The sequence below is a fragment of the Takifugu rubripes genome, chromosome 12 (assembly GCF_901000725.2).
Source record: "Takifugu rubripes chromosome 12, fTakRub1.2, whole genome shotgun sequence".
In the NCBI taxonomy this organism is placed as follows: Eukaryota; Metazoa; Chordata; class Actinopteri; order Tetraodontiformes; family Tetraodontidae; genus Takifugu; species Takifugu rubripes.
In genome coordinates, this window is record NC_042296.1 from 6678963 (window position 1) to 6702730 (window position 23768).

A 23768-nucleotide genomic window follows, 5' to 3' on the forward strand; every position below is an offset into this window, starting at 1 on the left:
CCGTGTCCGACCTCTTATTTCCAGCGAGCGACGCACCACTCTGCGCATGCACGCTTTTCAGCGTGTTTGTCTGAAACTAGTCGTACCTGTCGGGCGAGTAGCTGGCAAGAAAAATGCATGAATGGCTTCATGGCTGAATAAAACTTTATTTACCTAAGCAATAAATATTATTTAAAAAAACATACTTCATTTTAAAATAAGCAGCAGCGAAGGCCAATCCTCAGTAAAGCCGCACCCAAAAGGCATTACTTGTCTTAAAAATTGGGATTTTTGTATCGCTCCTTCCATACACATTCGTACCATCTGACAGTTGAGGAAATACTTTTTAGATCCTGGCAGAGCGCAAGACGAGAGGGTGGAAATTGCTCTCGTGTCTGAGCACGACTGTAAACACGACATGGTTAGCTTAGCATAGCCTAGCGTAAAGGCTGGAATCCATCACAGCACCGTTGCTGGTTTATCTGCCTGTTGTTCCCAAATTAGCAACAATTAGGGATTCAATGAGCAGGTTTCAGCAGGGCGAGTAGGTTAATACAAAAGGATTAGAGTAGCAAACTATTGGATATTAAGTCATCCAGAACTAATGCGTTTTTCAGTCAACATTGCAAAACATTGATTAGAAAGCCAAGTGGTTGCTGGACGTAACAACTAAAGCTCAAAAATAAACCTTCGGTAAGAAAAGCTTGTTTCCCAAAATGAAGACATACATTTAGACAGATACTGAGCTCATCCGAGTGACAGCAGGGATGAAGGAATTCAGCTCGTCCATTTATCCTGACAGACGGGACACTCCACAGCTAACAGTTTAGCTCACGCCTCGGTCAAAGTTCAGACAACCCAGATTTAGCTAAATCCAGAAGCTCGACCTTTCCAGTGTCCCTCTCCCCAGTAGGTGGTGTTGCTCTGGGACCCTCTGCTGGCGGCTGGCCCTCGGTTGCTGCCCCTCTGCATGCGCGGGGCGAAGAGGCCTCCTCTCCGCGGGAGGAAGGCTCTGATGCACGGACAGAGGATATCGAGTCGGAGGGGGAGGTGGTCGCTTCGACCGTGGAGGCTCAGAGTACCGCCTCGGAGCTTCGGCGTAGCGGTTTAGAGGCTTGCTAATGACTTTTGGAGGTTGGGTGGAGCGACTGGGCGGTTCGGTGATGCGTCTCGGAGGCGCGGAAGAGTGAGAGGGAGCGGCGTCCTTAACGGGCCTCACCACGCTGATCTACACAAACAACAAGTTCACCTACATTAACATTAAACACCACTTTGCACAAAATCTGCATGAAAGGCTTACGGTTCTGACCGCGGTGTCGTAGTGTTTGCCCCTCTTCCTGTTAGGGCAGCAGGGCAGACCCAAGAACGTAGCGCACACCGCGGAACACCGGGCCGAAAACACCAGCTGAATGATGCAGGTCACAATCAGAGGCACCCACAGGATCAGAGTGGTACTCTGGGGAAGAGGAGGGGCAGTTAGCAGCACGCATGAGAGTCCGGGGGGGGATAATTATGTGGCCAGTTTACCAACACCTTACTGGACAAGTGATGGTTATACAACCAACCCTTTGCCTCTAGGCTACTTATATTAAATGCACCAGATGTCCACACCACGTAAAAATGATGTAGCGCACCCGCCGGCGGCCATGTTGAAGTCCCTGGTTAATAGGCAATTATGAGCCAACAGCAGTTTTGTCCTTCAGCAAAGGAACTCAATACAAACCCAAAGGAAAATGATTCACTTTGGCCATGAATTGAACCAAACCAGCGTTTAGAAGATGCGAGTCAGTCTTTGGACACCCGAAGGCACGCTCAGGCTAACCTGTCGCATTAGCATAGAGGCTATTTTTGGTTACAAAGAACAATAAGTCAAAAACATACTTTATCTGTTGCTATTCCAACATTAGCATGACCAGGCTCACCAAGGAGGTGGCTTTTCCTCGTAAACAACATTGTCTAACTGATTCCACGTGAGGTCTGGGAGGAAGGTAAAGATGAAGGTCGGGCCAGCATTTCTGCCACCACCCGCGCCGTGTGACAAAAGGACGCCGCCGCACCTTCTTGTGGCGGCTTGTGTACTCACGTAAATGCGTGTGGGGTCAAAGGGGCACTCGTTGGTGATGCTGGAGTACCCAATCGCGTCCGGGAAGCGGCAGTGAGTCAGGAGGCTCCGCCCACCGTGGATGATGGCTCTGATGACAGATACGGTGAGTCCGACGGCCGAGGCAGCACCCATGAGAGCGGCAGCCAGGCCGACGGCGAACAGCGACCACGTCTGTGAAAGGAAGGGGGTGAATCCGATGAAGTCTGTGTTGTTGGACTCAAAGTCGTAATGATATCAGCTAACGATATCAGCTAATGCTACTAAAAAAAAGTCCAAGATTGCGAGTTTCATTTGTGGGCTGTAGTTTTCTGAAAGGTGTGGCCACGTGACAGAAACGGCGTGCAGAGGTTACTCATGCGGTAGGCCAGAGCCTCCTCGGTCGCTCGCTCGCTCCAACAAACGAGACGGGAGTGGCGTCCCGCGGCAGGTTTACCTGGACTTACTGACGCTGCTCAACCCCAGGTGACTGAACAAACAGACCAAACTGCTTCTGCCGTGCAGCCGACACCTGAGGCAGCAGGCAACCAGTGGAGTAAAGCTGTCAGCCTGGTCAAAGGTGACGTTAAAGTCGGGGGGGGGGGGGGGGGGGGGGCTTTAGAAAAACATCAAAGAGAATCAAAGCCATGTAGCGGCGGGAACAAAAGGCACTGACAGAAGCGGCGAGAAGGATCTGTGATGAGACTCTAACGACAGTTTACAGGAAACACGGCGCGAGTGATACCAACCAGGCATCTGCTCCTCTTGTTCTTCGACAAGATGATGGCCAGGATGCCGACCACGACCCCCTGCAGAGACGAGACACATGACGTCAGAGGTGCCACCTCAGATTTGAAAACATTAAAACAGCGAGAACAAGGGGGGGGGGGCTGAGCGTGCAAACACCAAATCAGCGCTGCGACAGCGAGCGTGCTAACTATGTGTCAAGGCAAGAATGTGCTGGCTAAACAAAGCCACGGAATGGCCCTTTAACGTCGCTCTTTAACGCCCGAACCGTTGTGGTCTGTGGGCTCACCACGAGGCCGGAGGTGATGGCGAACACGTTGGAGACGGCGTACTCCATAGCCCGGGCCTGCTTGTGGAGGTTGATGTGTCTCAGCACCACGCCGTGCACCAGCGCTCCCAGCATGAAGTTGACGTGACCAACCAGGACCATGCTCAGGCCCATCTTCATCAGGGTCTTTGGTTCCTCCAGGGAGCCGCAGCAAAGTCCTGAAGGAGGAGACAAGCAGACAAAGATCCTATTAATAATAACCAGTAAACTGTGTATTTTTATATTGAGCAGGAACAGGACTCAACATCCAAAGATCATGTGTGTTTGTTTCTGTTGGCCATTTTCCAGCTTCATAGTTTTTTAAATGTTCCTGCATTCAACGGACGCTTTTTAATTTATATTGGTTGAACATGATTGTCGGGGGGTGTAAATGATTTGAATCGATTTAAAGCGACGCACTGCTCGGACCCGCCGCCACCACACCCGAACCAGCAGCTGCGGACTGAAACTGTAACTTTGGCAGCTAAAACCGCGGCTGTGCAACATGTAGACAATAAAAGTTCGGACTACCTGTTTCCGCCATCTCTGTCAGGTCACCTCGCGTCTGACATCACGGCTTTATCAGCGTTTCTCCCAAAACTGCTGTCAGGTGGTGCGTGTGTGTGTTCAGGTGTGAGTTTGGGTGTGTGTTTGGGTGTGTGTTTCTCTGCACCCTTTCAGAATAAAAGGCGTTCCTTGTTGAAAAGGCGTGTTTGATCGCATTTTTAGAGTCTTTTCTCAAAGCTTTTCTTTCATAAATGCTAAAAAAAAAAAGCCCAATCAGAGGAGGTTAAACGGAAGGACGGAAGTTGTTTCACTGTAAAAACTGTTTGACTGTAAATCTTTTATTTTACCGTTTAAATGAGCAACAGGTTTCATATATTGGGACGATATTTTGGCGCTTAATTCTGAAAAGAATTATGACGTCACGACCTTTTTGCTTAAAATGATTGGAGGCGGGTACAGGTGCGCTCGCGCGGACCTTCCTCGTTTCTCCAGGTATTAAAAAACACCTGAATTGGTGTCAAAGCTGTTATTTTAGGGATATGGATGTTTATGTAGTTAGATATGGCTTCAGTGAGCAGCACCTTAAAAGGATAATCCCTGAACTGCCACCTGGGGGGTAAATGACGTAATTAAAGGCAGAGAAGAAGAGTCAAGATCACAGGTGAGGTTTCGTGTTTTTAATAGTCACAACATACATTTGACTTATCAGTGTTTTTTTCCTAAAAATGACTATTTTATTGATTTCATGGCTGTTTATAACACAAAAATGATCATTTTTATTGAGACCTGGTCGAAGACAGCAAAACACTTTTGACGCAAACACGTCCTAAAATAAGGAGGATGCGGCTTCTTAGTAGCGTCAGCGCTGCTGCAGCTCTAATCATGCACAAGAGAGGACTTGCAACCATCGCAGCCCGCGCTGGCGGCCGCGTGGACCTTCCTAGAGGACGCACGGTTGCTTCCCCGATACTTCCGATTCACCACACGAGCAGCAATCAGATAGAGGATCTCACAGATGTTGAGCACCACGCACAGCACCGAGGCACCCACCATGAAGTAGGTGAAAACCGTCTTCTCAGTGGGCCGGGATATGTAGCAGTCCACCAGGTTGGGGCAGGGACTCGCGTCACACTGGACTTTCCTGGGCAGTTTGAAGCTGTCGTAGATGTAGTTGAGCAGGTAGAGGAACAGCATCTCGAAGGTGGTCTTGGTGAAGAGGCTCAGCAAGTACGTCCACCACAGACCGCCGTGCTTCTGGCCTGGGTTGTCGTACAGCCGGGCGTCCTCGCCGTGCTTGGCTTTGTACTTGCGTTCCCGTTCTTCCCTGTAGGCCACGTGCAGCACCACCATGAAGGAGGGGCAGGTGATGAAGATCAGCTGGAGCGCCCACAGGCGAATGTGGGAGATGGGGAAGAAGTAGTCATAGCAGATGTTGGTGCAGCCTGGCTGACGGGTGTTGCACTCAAAGTGTCCCTGGTCGTCGCTCCAGACCCGCTCGGCAGCCACGACGAAGACCAGCACGCGGAAGACGAAGACCACCGACAGCCAAATGCGTCCGAAGCCAGTGGAATACTTGTTGACTCCGCTGAGGAGACCCTCAAGAAACTTCCAATCCATTGGCTCTGTGGGGGGGGTTCTTTTCTACAGTTGTGTTTCAGAGCCGAGCAAAGTGAAGCCAACAGGACAAAGCTGTCACAGGTGGAGCAACACAAGAGCCCCTCAGGTGGAGGCTTCCTGCCTTCTTACCTTCCCTCAGTCCATGGTCAGAAGGGTCCTGACTGCAGAGAGAAAGGACAACGTCAACGTCGCATCTCTCCGGCGGCCAGTCGACCCGTGGACGAGGGCTGGAGGCGGGGTTAGTTTCAGCATCCAACCAGAATCGCAACCTTCACCTTAGCGGCGAGGCTGGGGAGCAGAAGAAAAACAAAGTCACGGTCGTGATTAATGATCCGATAGAAAGGAAGGAAAAAACTGCTGAAGAGAGTGATTTTAAAGGTGGAAACAAAGGGGGACTTGTAGTCGACCCAGGGGTGAGTCGATATCGGCGCCAGGTGATGAGAATAAGGAGATACGGCTGTTTGTACGTTTTGATAAATCACCGTGAAGCAAGGCCGACGCCTCCCGTGTGTTTGTTTAAGCACTCTGGAAACATTCGAACCACAGAAATACACCTGAGCCCGTATCAGATAATCACCTGTGCCACACTCAGCTCTGATTAATGCCGTACACCCTTCCTTCAGGAGGAATGTACCACGTCAACCAGCCCTGACGGGTAGGAGCGGCCATTTTTATCATCCCAACGTCAACAGGTGTCCCGGTGGAAAGAACCCAGCGATCCTGGGAGGGTTGTAGCCTCTGATGCAGGCAAGATTGTCTCTGCCTGGCAAGGAAATAACTTCCTGTTACCAGGAAGAAACCTTGAGCAGGACCAGAGTTCATGTCAAGAAAGAAAGTCGGGCCTGAGATGGACGTCTGTCCCAAGACCGAGTTTAGTGGATCCAAAATAAAGGAATGACTCAGGCCAACATTTAGATACCAATCAGCTTAATTTAATCCATTTATTATTAATACAACATTTGTTCTTGCAGCCACCTGGATCATGAAATAAAATCACAGAACCGGAGCACTCAGGTGCTGCTCTGGACTCTGGTGACGACGAGGTTTTGCCATATTTGAATATCACAGATGTTTCCAGTCTGGACGTTGGTTCACGTAGATGTTTAAAAGTGTCATTTTCAGCTCCGCCAAAGTGATCAGACAGGAAAAGCAAACAGCAGCGTAGAGTTTCTTCAATCGTCACACATCAGACTTGACGAGACGGCGATGGCGTACGCTGGGGCGGGACTGAAGGCTTCTCCGTCTCTGTCGAGCGCCGCAGCCTCAGCCGCCACCGAGCCTTTGTTCACAGCGTTCCTCGCGTCCAGAGGAACCCTCACCAGGAAGGAGTCCTCTCTGTCAGGGTGGCACCCGCCCCTGCTGCACTCCCAGATCCTCTTCCCGCACAGGTAGAAAACCTCGCAAACCGTGAGGCAGATGCACACGAAGCTGGTGACCACCATGAAGATGGTGAATATTTTCTTCTCCGTCGGCCTGAGGGAGTGAAACAAGTGAGACGATCTGGGTTGATTCGGGATTTTGCCCTCTGGAAGTGAAGGACTGGAGGAAGATACTCTCACCTGGCAATGTAGCAGTCCACCACGTTGGGACACGGGTCTTCCTCGCATTTCACCAGCGGTGGGAAGAAGGTGGCCTCGTAGATGTAGAACAACAGGAGAGTAAACACCACGTCCACCGTTATCTTAAACAGCAGGCTGAAGAAGTAGGTCCACCAAAGACCTCCTCGCTTCTTCCCTGTGTTGTCATACAGAGGGGGGCTGTTTTCTCCGTGCTTCAGCCGATGTTTACGTTCACGATCCTTCCTGTAGGACACGTGAAGCGTGACCAGAAGGGACGGGCAGGTGACGAAGATCAGCTGCAGGGACCAGAGTCGGGTGTAAGAGACGGGGAAGTAGTAGTCGTAACAGACGTTGTGACACCCGGGCTGCAGGGTGTTGCAGTCAAAGCCCTTCTGCTCGTCGCCCCAGACCTTCTCACAGGCCACCAGGAAGACCAGGAGCCTGAAGATGAAAACGATGGCGAGCCAGATACGGCCGAACGCTGTGGAGTACTTGTTCACCCCGCTGAGGAGGCCCTCGAGGAAGGCCCAGTTCATAGTCTCACCTCGGATGAGAGCCTGGACGCCCTAAACCTGGTGGCTCCTCTGCTCCCTGAGAGCCTGAGCGCAGGTGGTTTGAGCCCAAAGTGAAGCACTTATCACTGGTTGCTGCATGTCGGAGGGGAGGGAAGAGTAATGACGGAAGCAAACGCTCATTCTTCTTCTGTGGAATCCATCAAACACTTTGATTAATAAGCAGGAGGGCGATAGGGAACGTGTGAGGAACATTCCAGATGCTGATTCACTCATGAACCCACTGCAGCTCAGGTTGCACTTTTAGAAAATAATGACTTCTCACTTTCCTGCTGAGATTTAAGAGCCACTTTAACATAACAACCTGTATATTGTACTCCGGATAGCATTAAACAGTATCCTTACGCTGTACAATTGTGCGAAAAAATACTGATCCCCGTTATTTTTTGCAAATTTCCAGTATGTGTATCGAATGAAATCGACCCCTGTGAGTTGAAGTTTGACTATTTAGCCACGCACCTTGGCTCAAGAAACTGAATTGTACAAAAAAAATAAAAAATTAAAGTGACATTAAGATGAATGTTATTTACACCAGCACGCTTGAGTGGCCCTGCATCGAGTCAGGCTGATTTAGTGTCACATTTTCCTGGAGTTAATAAAAATAAAAGGCTATAAGATGCATATTTATGGATTGCGACTTATTTTAATGTCGTCACATGATGTTTTCTGCTGGGTAACAAATCTCTAGTATAACCGGAAACGCTAATTATAACTCATGCTAGCTTGACTGTGGTATCGAATGAGGGGTCATAAATTGAAACAGACTCCCCATATTTGCATACTGTATTTCCCCACTGCGCGGCTGAATATGACCGCGCACCGTCCACTCCGTGCTCGTTAAGCCACCGCCTGTGTGTTGCGGTTGCGCCCGCCGAGTGGACCGACACTTTCTCGACTGTTTTCCCCGCCCGTCCAGTCTGCGGCTGCTGTCTCCCCCGCATCATCGGGAGGTAAGAGAGAGGCGTCCGCGGTGGGACAATCCGATGCTAGCTGTCGGCTAACTTAGCCAGCTAGCGAGCTAACTCGCTAACTTCTACTTGGATGTTTTCGTCCTGTCGCTTAAAGACAATGCCTTTTACGTTGAGTGCGTGCGTTTATTAAAATAACGAGGCGATTAGAATAATGTTATTGTTAATGTGAGGTGAAAAGATAAGTTTTTGGCTGCTAGTGAAAGTAATATTGTCCGTAGTTTCTGCATTTGTTTTTACTGGACGTTTCCGGTAATCTTCAAAATAAAGACAGGTATGCGGCGAAAGCTCGCATTTGATTAGGCTCAAATATTATTTTTCCACACTGATGTAAATGCATTTAAGATTAGTTAAGATTGGTTGGTTGCACGGGTTAGTTTCTGTGCATCTGTTTTAATAGGAGTTTATGGTAGCAGTGATAAATCAATACATGTTTTTGTTATTATTCATCAAACATTGCGATCTTTTATACATGTATATCGCCCATACATTACTTGCTCTGATGTGTAAGATAACCATGTGAAGTGATTAGATACTAGTCTTATCGAGTTAATTTCTTCGAAAAGCTTTTATTTTGATAGTGGCGCGGCGGTGTTTCCGCCCACACGTTGTGGAACTCTACACGGTGTCAGGGACTCTGGTCACCTGGGGGGAGCCAGCCGGGAGTTGACGTTGTTAGCTTAGCCGATACACCGAGCCGACAGCTGTCTGTCGGGCTGCCAGCATGCTAACTGGGTCAGTTTAACCGCAGCAAACTGCAGCGGGTCTGCCGTGTTTCCCAGGAGGGGTCCGGCCCGAGCTGAAGTCCGCCGCCGAGCCATGCGACAGTGGTGCGTCCCCGCTGCGACCCCCCGCACCGAGCCGCTGTCCGTGTCGCCTCCTCCATCAGGTAATTCCACCTCAGCGGGGAGCGCCTGACAGTCCCGGCGCCGAATCAGAACACGAATAAGTACAAACCCGCCAGTGTCACAGTTTCACAAGTTGTGGAGTGTTTGAGGGTCGTTTGTCTTGTTCGCAACTTTTAACCGCAGTTCCAGTGTTGATCGTGCGAGAAACCACAGATTTACACTCCTGCAGACATCATGTAGCTGCAAGGTCAAATCACCGCCAAAGATCATACGAATGTGTTCTCTGATGAATAAAAAGCAATAATAGGCCGGCCTCTGGGAGACCCAGGAGGGGACGGACAGGTGTCACGGATGGATGAGATGAGACCGAGGTGACCTGATGTTAGGTTATGTCCGCCGGGGTGATTTTACTTTAATTCCACCCTGGACAACTGGAGCAAGGTTAGCCCCAAGTGTCCGTGCCAAGCGCTGGACCGCGTGCCAGGATGTGGAATGACCCAAGGCTTCTTCAGAGGAGAATGCGGCCTGCTCTTTTCTCCTGGAGCAAGGCTCTGATTTAAAGTTAGTTCCCAGCAGCCTGGCTACAGCACTTTAATCGCTGCCCTACGCCAGATAAACTGACAAGGCAGCGTGCCGTTGGGATCCTGCTTTGCTGTCCTTTATTTTTAACATTTGGGTTGTCATCTATTAATAAGCCTTTCATGGCGTGTTAATCTGCAGAGTTGTGCTGAGGTTTCTGGTGTATTGTCTAAATTTAAGATGCCGAGTAGAGATAAATATAGCAGAATGTAACAGTGGGAAGTGCTGCAGTTTATCTGGGGAGAAATCGGCCTAATTTTGATTGTTTGCACTCTTAATTCCTCTTGTTTTGTTTTGTTTAGTCCTGCTAAATGTGTGACTTCCAGGAAAGGGTTGCAAGACTTTTGGCTTCTTCTGGTGAGGTCTTTCGTTTCCATCCAGTCCAAGTTTACTCTGATCAAAGGGTCTAAATTGTGCACAGATGACAGGATGGAGTGTTGCGGGGTGGAGCCACGCTACACCATCGAACAGATCGACCTCCTGCAGCGCCTGCGTCTCTCCGGCATGACCAAACCTCAGATCATCCACGCCCTGGAGACCCTGGAGAGGCTGGATCCAAACCACCGGTCGTCCCGCTGCAGCTCCCAACCCTCCACTCCCGCCAACGCCCCCAATACGGCTGCGCCCGCCCCGTCTTCGTCCTCCTCCACGTCTTCCTCGCTCTCCTTGGCCTCTGCGACGACGCAGACCTCCGGCCTGGACGGTGCCGCTCTGTCCCCCAGCAACAGCTACGAGGCCTCGCCGCCACCCATCTACCCGCCCAGCGTGGCCGTGCAGAGGTCGTTCAGCTACGACGCCATGGGAGAGGAGGAGTGGGACCTGGAGGAGAAGGTGGAGGAGTACATGAGGTGAGGGAGCGAGGAAGACTAAAAGAATGATGTCAGCGCCTGCCTCCTGAGGCACAGGATTAGCCTCCAGGATGTTAGCGGAGTGAATTAAGGGCAGGTGTTGAGGGAGAACGGAGGAAAAACCCAGACAGTTCTATAAAGGTGACGGGTTCTGCGTTGCTTTACAGGAGAGACAGCAACCTGGTGAAAGAGGAGATCAAAACCTTCCTCAACAATCGCAGGATCTCCCAGGCAATCGTTGGCCAAGTTACAGGTAATCTGCTCTGCCCCGTTCTATTTAGCTCCCAACAGCAGTCGCCTCTGTTCCCACCACTAGAGCTCACACAACCTGAGCAGCAGCTGCAGCCCTCCGCCACCACTCGCCTCTTGTTGCACCATGAAATGACTGTTTTCAAACCTTGCTATGCTAACTTGGTCCCCGCAGGCATCAGCCAGAGCTACATCTCCCAGTGGCTGCTGCAGCAGGGTCTGGAGATGAGCGACTCCAAACGCAGGGCTTTCTACCGCTGGTACCTGCTGGAGAGGAACAACCCCGGTGAGACACGGAGGGAAACCATGTTTCAGATAGTGTGAGCGGGACTGACATTACAGACCGTTTTTCTTTTCCTTTTCGAGTGCCTGTTAATGCCCCGCCTCCATCGCCCTGCATGGTACACCCGCACACCTCCAAACCCTGACGCTAACTCCACCCTGGTCCTCGAGCGCTGTGAGTTTGTGGGAGGACACGAGCCCGATCCGTAAACTCATAAGAAAGACGGACGTTAAGAGGGATCAGCAGAGAGGATAATCAGTAATCAAACCTTAGCGGGCGGACGCCATCTTCAGTGGTGTCCTCAGACGTTTGACGGTGTCAGGCGCGATTAAACCATCACAGAGTGCGTGAGCGTGTCACAGCGTCTGATGGACTCCTGCTGACTCAAGCACATCTCTTCATCTAAACCCTTCTTTTCTCTGAGCTTTGCTGGTGCTCCTGTGTGGTTCTCAGCCCTGCTGCTGGAGGAACTCTGGTGCTGGTTTTCTTTCCTGAGTGATACTAATGATAACTAACTCTGCTTCTGGCTTGGCCTCCTATTGACCCGCCCATCCTGACTCTAACCTCGGCTGATTGGCTGGAATAAATCACAATTCCTTCAGTCTTTGGATCTGAATCTTCCCGGCGGGTTTACAGGAGAGTCTGATTCCTTTATGGTGTCTTTAATCTGGCCTGCCTGACCGTTGGTTTTGTCCCGACTGAAGGGCTGAGGTGGAGTGAAAGCCAGCACAGCGTGAGTCCCAGGGCCAGGGGAGGGGACAGAGACGGGACAGTAGCGGGTGCAAGCGGCACCCTCCCCAACCCCAACACAAGCCTCAACCCAGTGTGGAACAGGCAGAGAGAGCTGCTGATGCACTTGCTGCCGTGGTACACTGCCGCCGCCGCCGCCGCCCAGGTCCAGCCAGGTAACCGTACGTATACAACTACTGACTGGGCTCAGTGGTCCTCCTGCCCTCAACTGCCTACATCGACGCCCCGCCCGCCCTGTTTGTTGAGATGTCGGTGTGGGTGGCGTCGCTCTGACAGCAAACTTTGACCTCCACGTCAGTTAATCGCGTCAGACGTACGTTAAAGGCGACTCTTGGCGCCCTCTCGTCCCCAGGAGCCACCTTGTCCATGCGCTCTCTGGTGAAGGAGGAACCGGACTGGAGGACGGGCATGATGGCGGTGGACAGAGCCGGGCTGGTGAGCGGGCCTCTGAGGCTGCGCCGGGGCAGCAGGTTCACCTGGAGGAAGGAGTGCCAGTCCATCATGGAGAGGTGAGCCGCTCAGTTAGCATGCGTAGGAGCTAACGCTTGGGTGAAACTGGGGGATTTCCTGTCTCATATCTGCTGCAGAAGCCTTGGTGTTCCTCCTGTTCTGTGATGCGTCTTCTCAGTAGCTGGCTAACATGCAGAGACGGCGGCGTTCCTCCACTCTGAGCGATTGATTTTTCTATAACACGGTTGCTGTAAATATCTTCAGTCTGAGCACTCAGAGTAATAACCACCCCGGCTCTGCGCTCACGGGCGCCGGGGTTACGCAATTCTTCTGCAGTGCTGATCCTCGTGAGCTGGTGTGAACTCAAGGATGCAACGGGGATGGACAGGAGGGCAGGGAGGCACCGATCCCCCATGATGCCTCTGTTCCATCTGATCAGAAACGTTGGGCTGTGCTTTGATCTGATGTGTTTCTGTGGCTCTCCGCAGCTTCTTCATGGAGAACCAGTACCCAGATGAAGCGAAGCGGGAGGAGATCGCCAACGCCTGCAACTGCGTCATCCAGAAACCAGGTACTGTCTGGAGGCCTGGTCCCAACCTGATCAGTGCTGTCATGGGTTTTAGCTAATATCTCAAACTGTCGCTACCATGGAGGTCAGGTGTTGTCGTTTCCCCCCAAGCAGGCTGTAAACTGTCTGAGTTTGAGCGCGTCACGGCGTTGAAGGTGTACAACTGGTTTGCAAACCGTCGGAAGGAGATGAAGAGAAGAGCCAATATTGGTGAGGAACTCTTTATGTCTCTAATCCTGGTGATCCTGTGGTTCTTGGCCACGGAAGAACCTTCAATTTCCCTCTTTAACCTCAACGAAGCTTCCCTTCATTGTTTTTCTTACCAGAAGCTGCCATCTTGGAAAGCCACGGAATTGAGGTGGCGAGTCCGAGCTGCCACTCGAACGGCGAGGAGGCGGAGATGCAGGAGTTCTCAGATCAGGTTAATCAGCGCTTCTCAGAACAGGTGAGCTGTTCGTTTATAGTTAAAAAGGTTAGGAAGGTTGGCATTAGCATGCTAATCTCCTAGCCTGCTTCACTAGCTCCACCCATATGTAGCCTGCGCCACATCTGAACATTTGATGCTACATTTTTCCACATTATTTTCCACTTTTAAAGTTGCGGCTTTATAGGAGGCGGCCTGTCGGCGAGCAGGGCCGTGGCTGAGGTTGTTTTGTCTGAGGCCCCCGTGCGTTTTATGTTATTATGAGGAGCTTTAAAATGTTTTCTGCCTCTTCGTGAGAATGTGGCGCCATGAATTAGAGCGTGGCAGCCTGCCAAGGAAGCGGGTATTAATGGGAAACAGCCAAAACGGTCATGTGATCCAGCCTTAGCACATCTGGGTGAACGACTGTGCAGTATGTGGTAGATGTGACACAGCTTAATCTGCTCGTGTATTTAGCGTCACATGACCTGTTCACAGGAGGAGACATCTTCCCTCAGGAATGTCGACCAACCAGACCCCTCCCCCCTGACGACTGCGGAGGTCGCCGCCCTCCCAAGCCCCGCCCCTCTGGTCCTGGATCAGAAAGAGGAAGATTCAAAAATGGAAACTGTGGATGAGGAGTGACCCAGGCTGCTGGAGTCACAATTTTAGTCACATGACCCATGAAAAGGGTCTCCTGCTCCCCGAGTGTTTGGGCCCTCTGGCCCCCAAAAAACAGAAGGGAGGTGAAGTTGGCGGAGCCTCTAATGTTACAGTCGAGGCTGTATTTATCATCAGTAATCCTGCATATATTAATGGCAATATATAACACGCATATATAAATATATCAGTATATAGCGCATTCCACAATGGTATTGAAAGCCAATATTCCTTAGAGGGAGAATTATGTAAAGGATACCTCGCCCAGTTTGAGTTCCAACTTGTCCTTAGCTACACACCTTTTTCTTTCTTATTTTTTTTAAATGCGCGGTTGTTGATTGGACAGAGGTGCGGAGGGGGGCGACGTGTTGCACCTGCAGGTCAGGTGTGTTGGGGACAAGTAGGTAGACTGATAGCTGGAACGTCTTTGGCTCCATCTGTTGACTCCAACCCTCCACCGATCCAACGCTGTAGCCATCACACCTGTAAATCCCTGAGGGGCAACTGGAATCTCAGGTAATCGCACCCACCCCAAAAAAAGATGGATAACGACGTTGAAGCGTTGTCTTAACTTGCGTTGGTTCCTTCATCCTGACAGAATGTTATTTATACCTTTTTATATTAGCGGAACAATCCCGGGACGGTGTATTGTAGTATTTACGGTAATGTCATCCGTCGTCTTTATTATACGGAAAGCTGCTGTTTCTGTTTTTTTTTCTAACCACCTCAAATCAGCCATTGAAGCTAGCCTAGCTACTTTAGAATTGTTTTGTTATCGTTTGAAAGAACGCTAAAACCAATGTGATTTCTAAAAATCAAAACGCGTTTGTTGTATGTGCTGCAAGCACCTCCTGACCTGTGCAATCGTTACAGAGGCTCAATTATGCTCCGGTTTGATAGTTACGGACCACCAGAGTCCTGAAATAACACTAATGTCTAGCATAATCACGTCCTCTGTTACTCTTTACACGTAAAAAGGGAATGCACCTGTAGCCGCGCCTATCCTCGGTCCCTTTGTCCTAATCTGAATGTGTGAAATTTGGTGACTTTGTTGTTGCCCCTATTGGGTTTCCATGGGTACTGCAACACAAGGGCGGTTATAGAGTATTACCCCAAAGCCCCGCCCTCTTTTTTCCTATCTAACCACGAGCATAAATGAGCAATTAGCATGAGTTTAGCCTCCTCTAAGTTTGAATGGCTTTAAAGCTGCAATTCAAAGTGGATCCTCACTCTAATGGAAGGAGCGTACCGGCGTGTACGCGGGTGCTTTCAGTTCAATCAAATTAGCACTCAATGGAATAAAGTTTGCATCATCTAATCCTGCATATTTTCCAGCCAAAGGCCTCGGGAGCTGATCCCTGGACAGACTCGTCCAATGCCCCCCAGCAGGGCTCGACCACGTTACCTCCTCATGCCAAAGTTATGCCACGGTAGCGACGAGCTGACGGTCACAACATGTTCAGCACAGACGTTTAGTTGGTCAGTACTTCACCTGGCAGACGTGGATTACCTCAGATTAACACAGGCTAACTTGTCGGACCGACGGCAGCCCTCGTGACCGTCGTGATGCGTTCACGACAGCGGCGTTCGCGCCGTAATTTACTGTACTTATACTCACCTCTAACACCTCTGACAGCTTCAAAAGCTGCGCGGTGTTTCTGATTATTATGCTTTATCTGCTTTTATCCGACGAGGAAACGACAATAAAATGTTAACAGTGGCTGTGATGTCTCTCTTATTGTCTTATGACAACTACAAATGATTTGTTTAGATATTTTCATGTAACACCTAAAGGTTTACTTGTGCTTCTCTGTGTGTTTCAGTAGATTATTTTCCACTTAATGTGTCACATTATGGTACTTTTAACATAAAACTTAGGTGAGGGTCCGTGGGGACAAAAACGTATGTCTACTGTAAGCAAGATCTTAAAAGAACTTATTTACAAGCTGAGCTGAGAACTACATTACCCATGATGCTAAGGTGTCGCAAAGACTTCTCTTAATTTCAGATGATCGCTAATTTATTTTAAATAACGTTCTGTTTGACTTAATGCGTCATCATATAGTGCAACCAGCAGTCTTCCATTTTTTGAACCTGTAGTTTCAACACATTTCAATATACAACAATAATAAAAATTATAATGTAGAAAAAAGATCCAGGGTAATAACTTCAGGTTTGTTTTGTACTTAAATAAAACCCTCCTATCTGCATAATAAAATGTAGATATACTCGACACTTTAATGAGTGGTTTTACTTATCTAGAAAAGGAAGATAACAAAAAACAAGCTTGAAGAATAAACCCTTTAATTATGTTTTAATTTACTCACATTTTCCCCAGTTCTTTACGGGAAAATCGTGAAAATAAAACTAGTTTCACTAGTTTCTGAACAGCAGGTGGCAGCATTGATGCGTTTTAAACGCGTTTCTGCTTTTCGTTTGTATTTGACTTGTTCGCTGATATATTCTTATATGATCGCAGATTTCAGTCCTATTTTTTATGTTTCTATATTTAGAGACCTAAAACTTTTCATACATTTTGGGAGTAAAGTAATTTTCCCATTATTCTATGCGTTTTTTCCTATCGGATGCTATAAAAACGATACATTGATGTCACATCCGTCCGTGACGATGTCGCGGTAATTAATGTCCCCGTGCTGCTGCAGACAATCCGGAACTATCAACAATTACCCAAAAAATGACCAATACATCTTAGAGAATAACCTTGAAAATACGTATGATGTATTTTGAGAATTTGAGCAATACACACAAATGTTTCAATAACATTTTTATTTCCGTCCAGCTACTCGTAACCAAAGGTTCCGTTTAATTTGGAGCTGAAATTTGCATTCTCTTTCTCAGTGTTGACATACAGTTTATGAAACTCTTGAGTTCTGGAGTCGACTCGAGTTATTAGCACTGAGTCTTGCTATGTTTTCTAAAATATTTTTTTATTTTATTTTCTATGATAGATTATCTGCATGTACCGTATTGGCCCGAATATAAGACGACCCTGATTATAAGACGACCCCCTCTTTTTCAAGACTCAAGTTTGAAAAAAGACTTTTTGAACACCAAATTTAATTTTTATACAGAAAATAATTACAGTACATCTGAAACAAATGATTATATCTTCGACCCACTTTTCTCCAGATTGTCGCTACATTTCTCTATTTTCTGTTATCTCTTCTCTTATTTTCTTCTCTTTTCTTTCTTACCGCTATTTTTTTACTTTTCTTCTTCGTGCTACCGCTATTTTTATTTTTCTTCTTCGTGACAGGGGTTCGCTTTGGCCTGGGACGTTTAGTTCAGCATTCGCTTTAAATATATATGGCGCCATCTAGCGTTGTGAATGGGTATAATGTCTAGACCGCGAATGTAAGACGACCCCCACTTTTTCAGTCTTCTTTCAACGCAAAAAACACCGTCTTATATTCGGGCCAATACGGTATAGGACTGTAATGAGTCAAAAACTTCAAGTTTCGACATTGTTTTAGTAAGGCTTTTATTTTGTAGGAAAGGACTACAGTACCCATAACCCCACGGTGTTGCTGGAGCTCTGATTGGTGGAAAACACATTTTTGTAATAGAGCGTTTGCTTGGATGCACCAACTGCAACTATCAGATCACAAAAACTTTCAATACTGGTCATAACATATATTTGCAAACAGTATTAAAATAAATGTTGATCCACAACATTCAAACTCAAATGAACAGAAAACAGATGACATGAATCGACAAGAAATGATCAGTTTTGGTCACCAGCATCCTGCAGTGTAACATTATCCTAGCATGAGAAAGCATTTGAAAAACAAAGCGAAGCAAACAGAGTTGCACATTCAGTTCTTTAACGAACATTCAGAGGACTAATCACAATCATTTAAAACAGTTTAAAACAATTCTAAATTGACGACCGGTCACCTTCCTGTTCAACCTTAGCATCAACTGCTTAGCACCTAGTTTAAATCCCACTTTTAAAAAAGCTAGCACATCACTAGCCTAGCTAGTAGTTAACTAACTAAAACATTTGATGCCAGAAGGAGGAAGTCACAACCAAACTTCTTCTGCTATATATTCTTTCTCTGCACCTCCTTCAGTAAAGCTTATTCTGTCTAAATCAGAGGTGTCAAACTCAAATACCCAGTGGGCCAAAATTCAAAACTGTGATAAAGTCATGGGCCAACATTGATATTTATTGAAAAAAAATCTTCCTCCAGTTATAACACGGAACCTTTTGGTATGGACCCAAACTAGTTTTGCTCAACAACTGAACATTGAACAAGCAAATCTTAACACAATACAATATATAATTTATTAATGCACACATGCAAAATCGAAATTCAAATAAAAAACACATCACTGGCATTCAGTTCTTCTCTTTTAAATTTCAACAGTAATTGGCTCCACATACAAGACAGACAGGTCCGTCTTTTACATATCTAAACAGATATTCTGCCTCCTACCTGTTCAGAAAGGTCTTATTTTCTGCCTTTCTTTTTAACATTTTTCAGTGGTGCCAGAATTAGCATTAGCATATAAGGTCGCTATGACTGCTTCCTCTTTCTTGGTGGTTGGCAAGCCACATATTGGTGCATTACAACCACCAACTGATGTGGAGTGTGGATTTTCACACTAAAACACTAGCAGAGCATTCTGGTATTTGCAGTATTAGCACATGCGCTTTAAGCTATAATACCGGCGGGCCAGCTCTAATAGTCAATTGGTATGACTTCGCGGGCCAATTCTAATTACATTGCGGGCCAAATTTGGCCCACGGGCCAGAGGCTGGCACCTGTGGTCTAAATGATCTGTACTACTGAAAGACACTCTGTGACAGACACGTTTCACCTCATTTGAACTGTTTTGCAAAAACACGTGACTTCACTTGGACTTGCTCTTCTGATCAAGCATTTGTCTAACTTTCCTCAGCATGAAGGCGACCACCAGGACACACAGAACAGAGTTAGCCACGTATAGCCTAGCAAAGAGCGCCGCCTCACGGCTCTGGTGGAGCCGGGAGTACAGTTTCCTGCGTCCCATAAAGTCCAGGTGAGCAGAATGGATCTGAGACAGCGTGAAGCAGGAGATACAGACGTGAAAGAGCTGATGGCTCTGCCCCATAAAATCGCACCACCCTGGAAAGCAGCTCTCCAGCATTGGAACCGTGAAGAAGAAGGTGGTGCTGAGGGACAGCACCACCTGGCTGAGGTGATAGATGGCAGCGGGGTCCTGGCTGTCTGCGGGGAACATCAGTCTTTTGGCGATGGGACTGATGTCCCAGAGAAAAGCCAGGACTGATGGAATCAGCTGGCCCGCCTTATGCAACAAAGTGGGCTGGTCGTGGTTGCAGTATTTGCCATAGCAACAACCCAGGCATGATAGACAGCTGAACACCATGGCTACAGGCATGAAGATCCCCTGAACCTGTCTGTGCAGGTCCTCGTCCACGGCGTAGTAGAAGTGAACCACAGCGCTGCCGAACTGGTACTGGGCCACCCCGACGTAGTCCAGGAAGTAGAAGGTGTAGTGGCACAGCTCGGACTTTCCCGCCAGTAGATGAGCGGCGACGCTGCACGCCGTGTAGGTCAAAGAGGACACGAGGAGGACCAGCAAGGGCCACGAGTGAGGGTCTCTGACAAAGTCCACCTCGGCTGACAGCTGGAGCAGCTTAAACAGGAAGATGAATAAGGCCAGCAGGTGAGTCCAGATGTTGATGGTCTCATTGTGTCGCTGGAATATTGACAGGAAGTAGTAGCGCCAGTGCTGGTGGAGAGGACGGTAGCCGGTGAAGACGAAGCTCTGCCTGAAGTAGTGAGGAACCTCGGTGTCTCTCACAGTGCCGGGCATGGAGGGCGCGGCCTGGGTCAGCATCCGGGGAAACTCCTGGATCTGCTGCAGGCTGATGAACAGACGGCCGGTTCTCTCCAGGACAACGGACGCCATGATACCCGTTACACCCACCAGGGAGGATCCCTGCAAAGGAGAAGAGTTAGCTTCACTTTGAATGTCATCTTTAAATGTCTTTAAATATGTTTGTTCATGTATTCAAGAGAATAACAAAACTGTTATGTTGCCGGTGACCTGCAACCTGTGGGGTGGGGGCCAGTTAATGACCACAGCTGCATTAATTAGCTTCCAAGTCCCAAAATCTGTAGTAGGACACAACTTTAAACTGTGAGAACAGTCTGACAGCAGAAATGAGGTTTTTAGTGAAATAACAATGAATCCAAATGAATAAAAAGGAAACAGAAAAATGACTCAAAGACCAAAAGAGGTTAATAAACAGTCTGAATGAACATTTCTCTACAGTAGAAAAATGATGGTATTCCCAACTCCACCTCTGCTTCTAGAATCGAAGTAAAGTCTCACCGCAGACGTTCCACCTGAACTTCAGATGCCTTGAATAAGAAAAATGCACATTTTCTGTGCAAGTGGATGTTTGCACTGCAGATAAAGAACCGGTAGCTCAGGTTTTCTCAGGAAGACACCCACCGGGAGGAAGGCAGCTCGGAGCCTGTCGGAACACGTCAGGATGCACAAAAGAAACGAATAAATGCACAGAAAGTCTAAATCAACTGCAGAGACACCAGGAAGGAAACTGTCTCTTGTTCAACAACAGTCTTTAACCCTCTTTAATCCGTTTGATTTCTATCTTCTTTCTCTTTGAATTGATCCATCGTGCTGTCACGTTTTGGCGGCAAAGGTGCTTGAATCCGGGTCCCAAGTCCAACCAGGTTTTCTGTCCTCCTAGGTGGAAAACAGCTTTTTTTTAGAGGCCAATTTTAAAAGTTTTCCACTCAGTAGAACAGAAAACCTGGTTGGACTTCGGACCCGGAGGACTTAATCCTGACATCCCAGCTATAAGGGATCATTTTCTATAGTAATTCTGGTGTGTAATAGTACTCAATGGCAGCATTAAAATCCCTACTGTGCATTCAAAGGGATAAAATGTTTCCAATTGTTCAAAATTTGTTTTAAGGAACTAATACTTTAGTGTCTTCGATGTTCTCCCCACATTCCTTTTATCTTTGTCATACTTTGACCATCTATCAAAGATCCACACAATCATCATGTTTAATCATCAAATTTGGCCCGCAAATTAATTGTATTTGGCCCGCGAAGCCATTCCAATTGACTATTAGAACTGGCCCGCCGGTATTATCGCTTAAAGCGCATGTGCTAATACTGCAAATGCCAGAATGCTCTGCTGGTGTTTTGGTGTGAAAATCCACACTCCACATCAGTTGGTGGTTGTAATGCACCAATATGTGGCTTGCCAACCACCAAGAAAGAGGAAGCAGTCATAGCGACCTTATATGCTAATGCTAATTCTGGCACCGCACTACCCTTCTGAAAAATGGTAAAAAGAAAGGCAGAAAATAAAACCTTTCTGAACAGGTAGGAGGCAGAATATCTGTTTAGATATGTAAAAGAGAGACCTGTCTGTCTTGTATGTGGAGCCAATGGGCATTACAAGGAGAACTACAACAGATGACGCTATAAAACGCAATGCCAGAAAGTAGAAGAGATGAAAAGCCATTACATTTACATTACAATAACTTACAATGGCAAAAGATTACTGTTGAAATTTAAAAGAAATGAATGCCAGTGATGTGTTTTTTATTTGAATTTTCGATTTTGCATGTGTGCAATAATAAATTATATATTGTATTGTGTTAAGCTTTGCTTGTTCAATGTTCAGTTGTTAAGCAAAACTAGTTTGGGTCCATACCAAAAGGTTCCGTGTTGTAACTGGAGGAAGATTTTTTTTCAATAAATATCAATGTTGGCCCGTGACTTTATCACAGTTTTGAATTTTGGCCCACTGGGTATTTGAGTTTGACACCTCTGATTTAGATGCTGTTTGATGTGAAAGTGCAACGAAACAAAGTCCAAACAACTGAAGCGATGCTCATATTTGCACTGGCTCAGCTGCACCAACATTAAAGCTACATGCTAATGTCATGTTCTCATCTGCCGCTCAAATCAAACACCAGGGGACAGAACACATCGACCTTTACACGGAGCAAAACGCCAAGGTCCACGTGGTGACAGCTCATCTGGTGATCCATGTAAGGAGAAGATCCCGTCACTGCGGCTGACTGGAGACGAGGGAGAAGAGCTGGATCTGGCCGAAGGTAGGAGCACCATGTTTACGAACCAGCAACACCAGTCAAGGACCGGCAGGAGCACAGAGCCCCGCATTCATCTGCACAAACTTCAACATCTTTTCAAACTGATTTTTCACTGAAACGCAACACAAATTAAGACATTTTTGAAAAACTAAGATCCTGGTGGGATCGTCGGGATCACTTAGCAGCAGGCATTGAAATCCCTGTAACATTCATCAGCTCTTCCCTGCAGGAATTACCCAGCGTGCAGCATCCGTCATGGCGTCCGTTGTCCTGGAGAGAACCGGCCGTCTGTTCATCAGCCTGCAGCAGATCCAGGAGTTTCCCCGGATGCTGACCCAGGCCGCGCCCTCCATGCCCGGCACTGTGAGAGACACCGAGGTTCCTCACTACTTCAGGCAGAGCTTCGTCTTCACCGGCTACCGTCCTCTCCACCAGCACTGGCGCTACTACTTCCTGTCAATATTCCAGCGACACAATGAGACCATCAACATCTGGACTCACCTGCTGGCCTTATTCATCTTCCTGTTTAAGCTGCTCCAGCTGTCAGCCGAGGTGGACTTTGTCAGAGACCCTCACTCGTGGCCCTTGCTGGTCCTCCTTGTGTCCTCTTTGACCTACACGGCGTGCAGCGTCGCCGCTCATCTACTGGCGGGAAAGTCCAAGCTGTGCCACTACACCTTCTACTTCCTGGACTACGTCGGGGTGGCCCAGTACCAGTTCGGCAGCGCTGTGGTTCACTTCTACTACTCTGTGGACGAGGACCTGCACAGACAGGTTCAGGGGGTCTTCATGCCTCTGGCCGCTCTTCTCTGCGTCCTCTCGTGCCTGGGAAGTTGCTGTGGCAACTACTGCACCCACAGCCAGCCCAGCTGGGTGCGGAACGTGGCCCAGGTGACGCCCTCGGCGCTGGCCTACGTCTGGGACAGCAGCCCCGTCTTTTTGAGGCTTTGGTCGTGGACTTCGGCCAGAGAAGACCCCGCCATGTTATATCACATAGGCCAGGTGGTGTTCTTCCTCAGCAGCGGGTTCTTCTTCACCTGTCCTCTGCCGGAGCGCTGCTTTCCCGGGCGCTGCGACTTCCTGGGTCAGAGCCACCAGCTGTTCCATGTTCTGATCTCCTGCTGCACCCTGAGTCAGATCCACGCCACCTACCTGGACTTTGTGGGTCGCCGGGACCTCTACGGACCTCTTCACGGGAGCTATGAGGCCGCGCTGTTTTTGGGCCTGTACGTGTTCACGTTGTTGGCGTGCACGCTCGTCATGGCCTTCATGCTGAGGAGAATTCAGCAAACTCTCGACGCAAAAAACAAACACAACTAAAAAGGTCTGAACTGGGTGAGGACACACAGAGGCTGAAGCGATGCAGCAGCAGGGTCTAAAGATCCCAAAAATGAGAGATTTTACACTGATTTGTGTAAAATGTGTGGCCTCAGAGGCCTTCCTGCTGCTCTGCTGTCTGAAAACCATTTTCTTCCTGCATCTGTGTTAATATTTGCTGTGCTGGGGTATAGAACCGGGGCAAAGGGTGGGGTGGGTCATTGTGGGTATAAAAGACAAACAAATGCCCTCACAGATGGTCGATAATACAGTAAAAACAGGAGGAGGGTCGATTGTGAAATATTTGTGTTTCTATGAGACAAGGACACGCTGCAGGTTTGTGGA

General features: G+C 48.2%; 6 protein-coding genes across 26 annotated transcripts; 2 read left to right on the plus strand and 4 right to left on the minus strand.

The window, feature by feature from the left end:
- Window positions 1-126: 126 nt before the first annotated feature.
- LOC101062327 (keratinocyte-associated protein 3-like) lies at window positions 127-3785 on the minus strand. 3 transcript variants are annotated; one of them, XM_011609186.2, is made up of 6 exons: window positions 3645-3785; window positions 3096-3292; window positions 2809-2868; window positions 2063-2254; window positions 1289-1435; window positions 127-1207 (listed from the first exon to the last, which is right to left on the minus strand). In XM_011609186.2, the coding sequence occupies exons 1-6, from the start codon at window positions 3655-3657 to the stop codon at window positions 848-850; spliced, it is 969 nt and encodes a 322-aa protein (XP_011607488.2). In that variant the 5' UTR covers window positions 3658-3785; the 3' UTR covers window positions 127-847. The 3 variants fall into 3 exon arrangements, with proteins under 3 accessions (XP_011607488.2, XP_011607487.2, XP_011607489.2); XM_011609185.2 differs by having other exon boundaries at window positions 1280-1435; XM_011609187.2 differs by having other exon boundaries at window positions 1155-1228; window positions 1280-1435.
- A 711-nt stretch (window positions 3786-4496) lies between these two features.
- Window positions 4497-5237, minus strand: LOC101062102 (gap junction beta-3 protein-like). The gene has a single exon (XM_003969117.3). The coding sequence runs from the start codon at window positions 5235-5237 to the stop codon at window positions 4497-4499; it is 741 nt and encodes a 246-aa protein (XP_003969166.1).
- A 1054-nt stretch (window positions 5238-6291) lies between these two features.
- Window positions 6292-7450, minus strand: LOC101061873 (gap junction beta-4 protein-like). Its single transcript, XM_003969116.3, has 2 exons — window positions 6797-7450; window positions 6292-6710 (listed from the first exon to the last, which is right to left on the minus strand). The coding sequence occupies exons 1-2, from the start codon at window positions 7330-7332 to the stop codon at window positions 6410-6412; spliced, it is 837 nt and encodes a 278-aa protein (XP_003969165.2). The 5' UTR covers window positions 7333-7450; the 3' UTR covers window positions 6292-6409.
- Window positions 7451-8002: 552 nt separating this feature from the next.
- On the plus strand, window positions 8003-15694 carry LOC101072121 (homeobox-containing protein 1). Of its 13 annotated transcripts, none has more exons than XM_011609180.2 (11): window positions 8015-8318; window positions 9119-9225; window positions 10185-10611; window positions 10779-10864; window positions 11036-11146; window positions 11848-12054; window positions 12246-12402; window positions 12832-12914; window positions 13023-13121; window positions 13238-13356; window positions 13813-15694. In XM_011609180.2, exons 2-11 carry the CDS (start codon window positions 9156-9158, stop codon window positions 13957-13959), a joined length of 1506 nt encoding a protein of 501 aa, XP_011607482.2. In that variant the 5' UTR covers window positions 8015-8318; window positions 9119-9155; the 3' UTR covers window positions 13960-15694. The 13 variants fall into 13 exon arrangements, 12 of the variants coding, with proteins under 12 accessions (XP_011607486.2, XP_011607482.2, XP_011607480.2 ...); XM_011609178.2 differs by having other exon boundaries at window positions 8018-8318; window positions 9088-9225; XR_003890226.1 differs by lacking the exon at window positions 8015-8318 and having other exon boundaries at window positions 8334-9225; window positions 13813-14490; window positions 15310-15694.
- Window positions 15695-18635: 2941 nt separating this feature from the next.
- LOC101061650 (membrane progestin receptor alpha-B-like) lies at window positions 18636-22436 on the minus strand. Of its 6 annotated transcripts, XM_029845349.1 has the most exons (4): window positions 21987-22347; window positions 20341-20485; window positions 20035-20120; window positions 18636-19944 (listed from the first exon to the last, which is right to left on the minus strand). In XM_029845349.1, the coding sequence occupies exon 4, from the start codon at window positions 19912-19914 to the stop codon at window positions 18853-18855; it is 1062 nt and encodes a 353-aa protein (XP_029701209.1). In that variant the 5' UTR covers window positions 19915-19944; window positions 20035-20120; window positions 20341-20485; window positions 21987-22347; the 3' UTR covers window positions 18636-18852. The 6 variants fall into 6 exon arrangements, with proteins under 6 accessions (XP_029701209.1, XP_029701205.1, XP_029701207.1 ...); XM_029845345.1 differs by having other exon boundaries at window positions 18636-20485; window positions 21987-22099; window positions 22343-22436; XM_029845347.1 differs by lacking the exon at window positions 20035-20120.
- On the plus strand, window positions 21377-23724 carry LOC101061380 (membrane progestin receptor alpha-B-like). Of its 2 annotated transcripts, none has more exons than XM_029845342.1 (2): window positions 21377-22109; window positions 22323-23724. In XM_029845342.1, exon 2 carries the CDS (start codon window positions 22362-22364, stop codon window positions 23424-23426), a length of 1065 nt encoding a protein of 354 aa, XP_029701202.1. In that variant the 5' UTR covers window positions 21377-22109; window positions 22323-22361; the 3' UTR covers window positions 23427-23724. The 2 variants fall into 2 exon arrangements, with proteins under 2 accessions (XP_029701202.1, XP_003977245.2); XM_003977196.3 differs by having other exon boundaries at window positions 22336-23724.
- The last annotated feature ends 44 nt before the right edge of the window (window positions 23725-23768 follow it).

What these genes read in the sequence shown, in the direction of transcription:
- LOC101062327 (XM_011609185.2), bottom strand. An exon ending in CCATCACCTCCGGCCTCGTG is followed by an intron (nt 2,869 to 3,095) that starts GTGAGCCCACAG and finishes TCGTCTCTGCAG; the next exon opens with GGGGTCGTGGTCGGCATCCT. An exon ending in ACAAGAGGAGCAGATGCCTG is followed by an intron (nt 2,255 to 2,808) that starts GTTGGTATCACT and finishes TTCCTTTCACAG; the next exon opens with ACGTGGTCGCTGTTCGCCGT.
- LOC101062102 (XM_003969117.3), bottom strand. Translation starts at nt 5,237, where the DNA reads ATGGATTGGAAGTTTCTTGAGGGTCTCCTCAGCGGAGTCAACAAGTAT.
- LOC101061873 (XM_003969116.3), bottom strand. Translation starts at nt 7,332, where the DNA reads ATGAACTGGGCCTTCCTCGAGGGCCTCCTCAGCGGGGTGAACAAGTAC. An exon ending in GTGGACTGCTACATTGCCAG is followed by an intron (nt 6,711 to 6,796) that starts GTGAGAGTATCT and finishes TCACTCCCTCAG; the next exon opens with GCCGACGGAGAAGAAAATAT.
- LOC101072121 (XM_011609180.2), top strand. Translation starts at nt 9,156, where the DNA reads ATGCGACAGTGGTGCGTCCCCGCTGCGACCCCCCGCACCGAGCCGCTG. An exon ending in GAAGAGAAGAGCCAATATTG is followed by an intron (nt 13,122 to 13,237) that starts GTGAGGAACTCT and finishes TTTTCTTACCAG; the next exon opens with AAGCTGCCATCTTGGAAAGC. An exon ending in ATCAGCGCTTCTCAGAACAG is followed by an intron (nt 13,357 to 13,812) that starts GTGAGCTGTTCG and finishes ACCTGTTCACAG; the next exon opens with GAGGAGACATCTTCCCTCAG.
- LOC101061650 (XM_029845345.1), bottom strand. Translation starts at nt 19,914, where the DNA reads ATGGCGTCCGTTGTCCTGGAGAGAACCGGCCGTCTGTTCATCAGCCTG.
- LOC101061380 (XM_029845342.1), top strand. Translation starts at nt 22,362, where the DNA reads ATGGCGTCCGTTGTCCTGGAGAGAACCGGCCGTCTGTTCATCAGCCTG.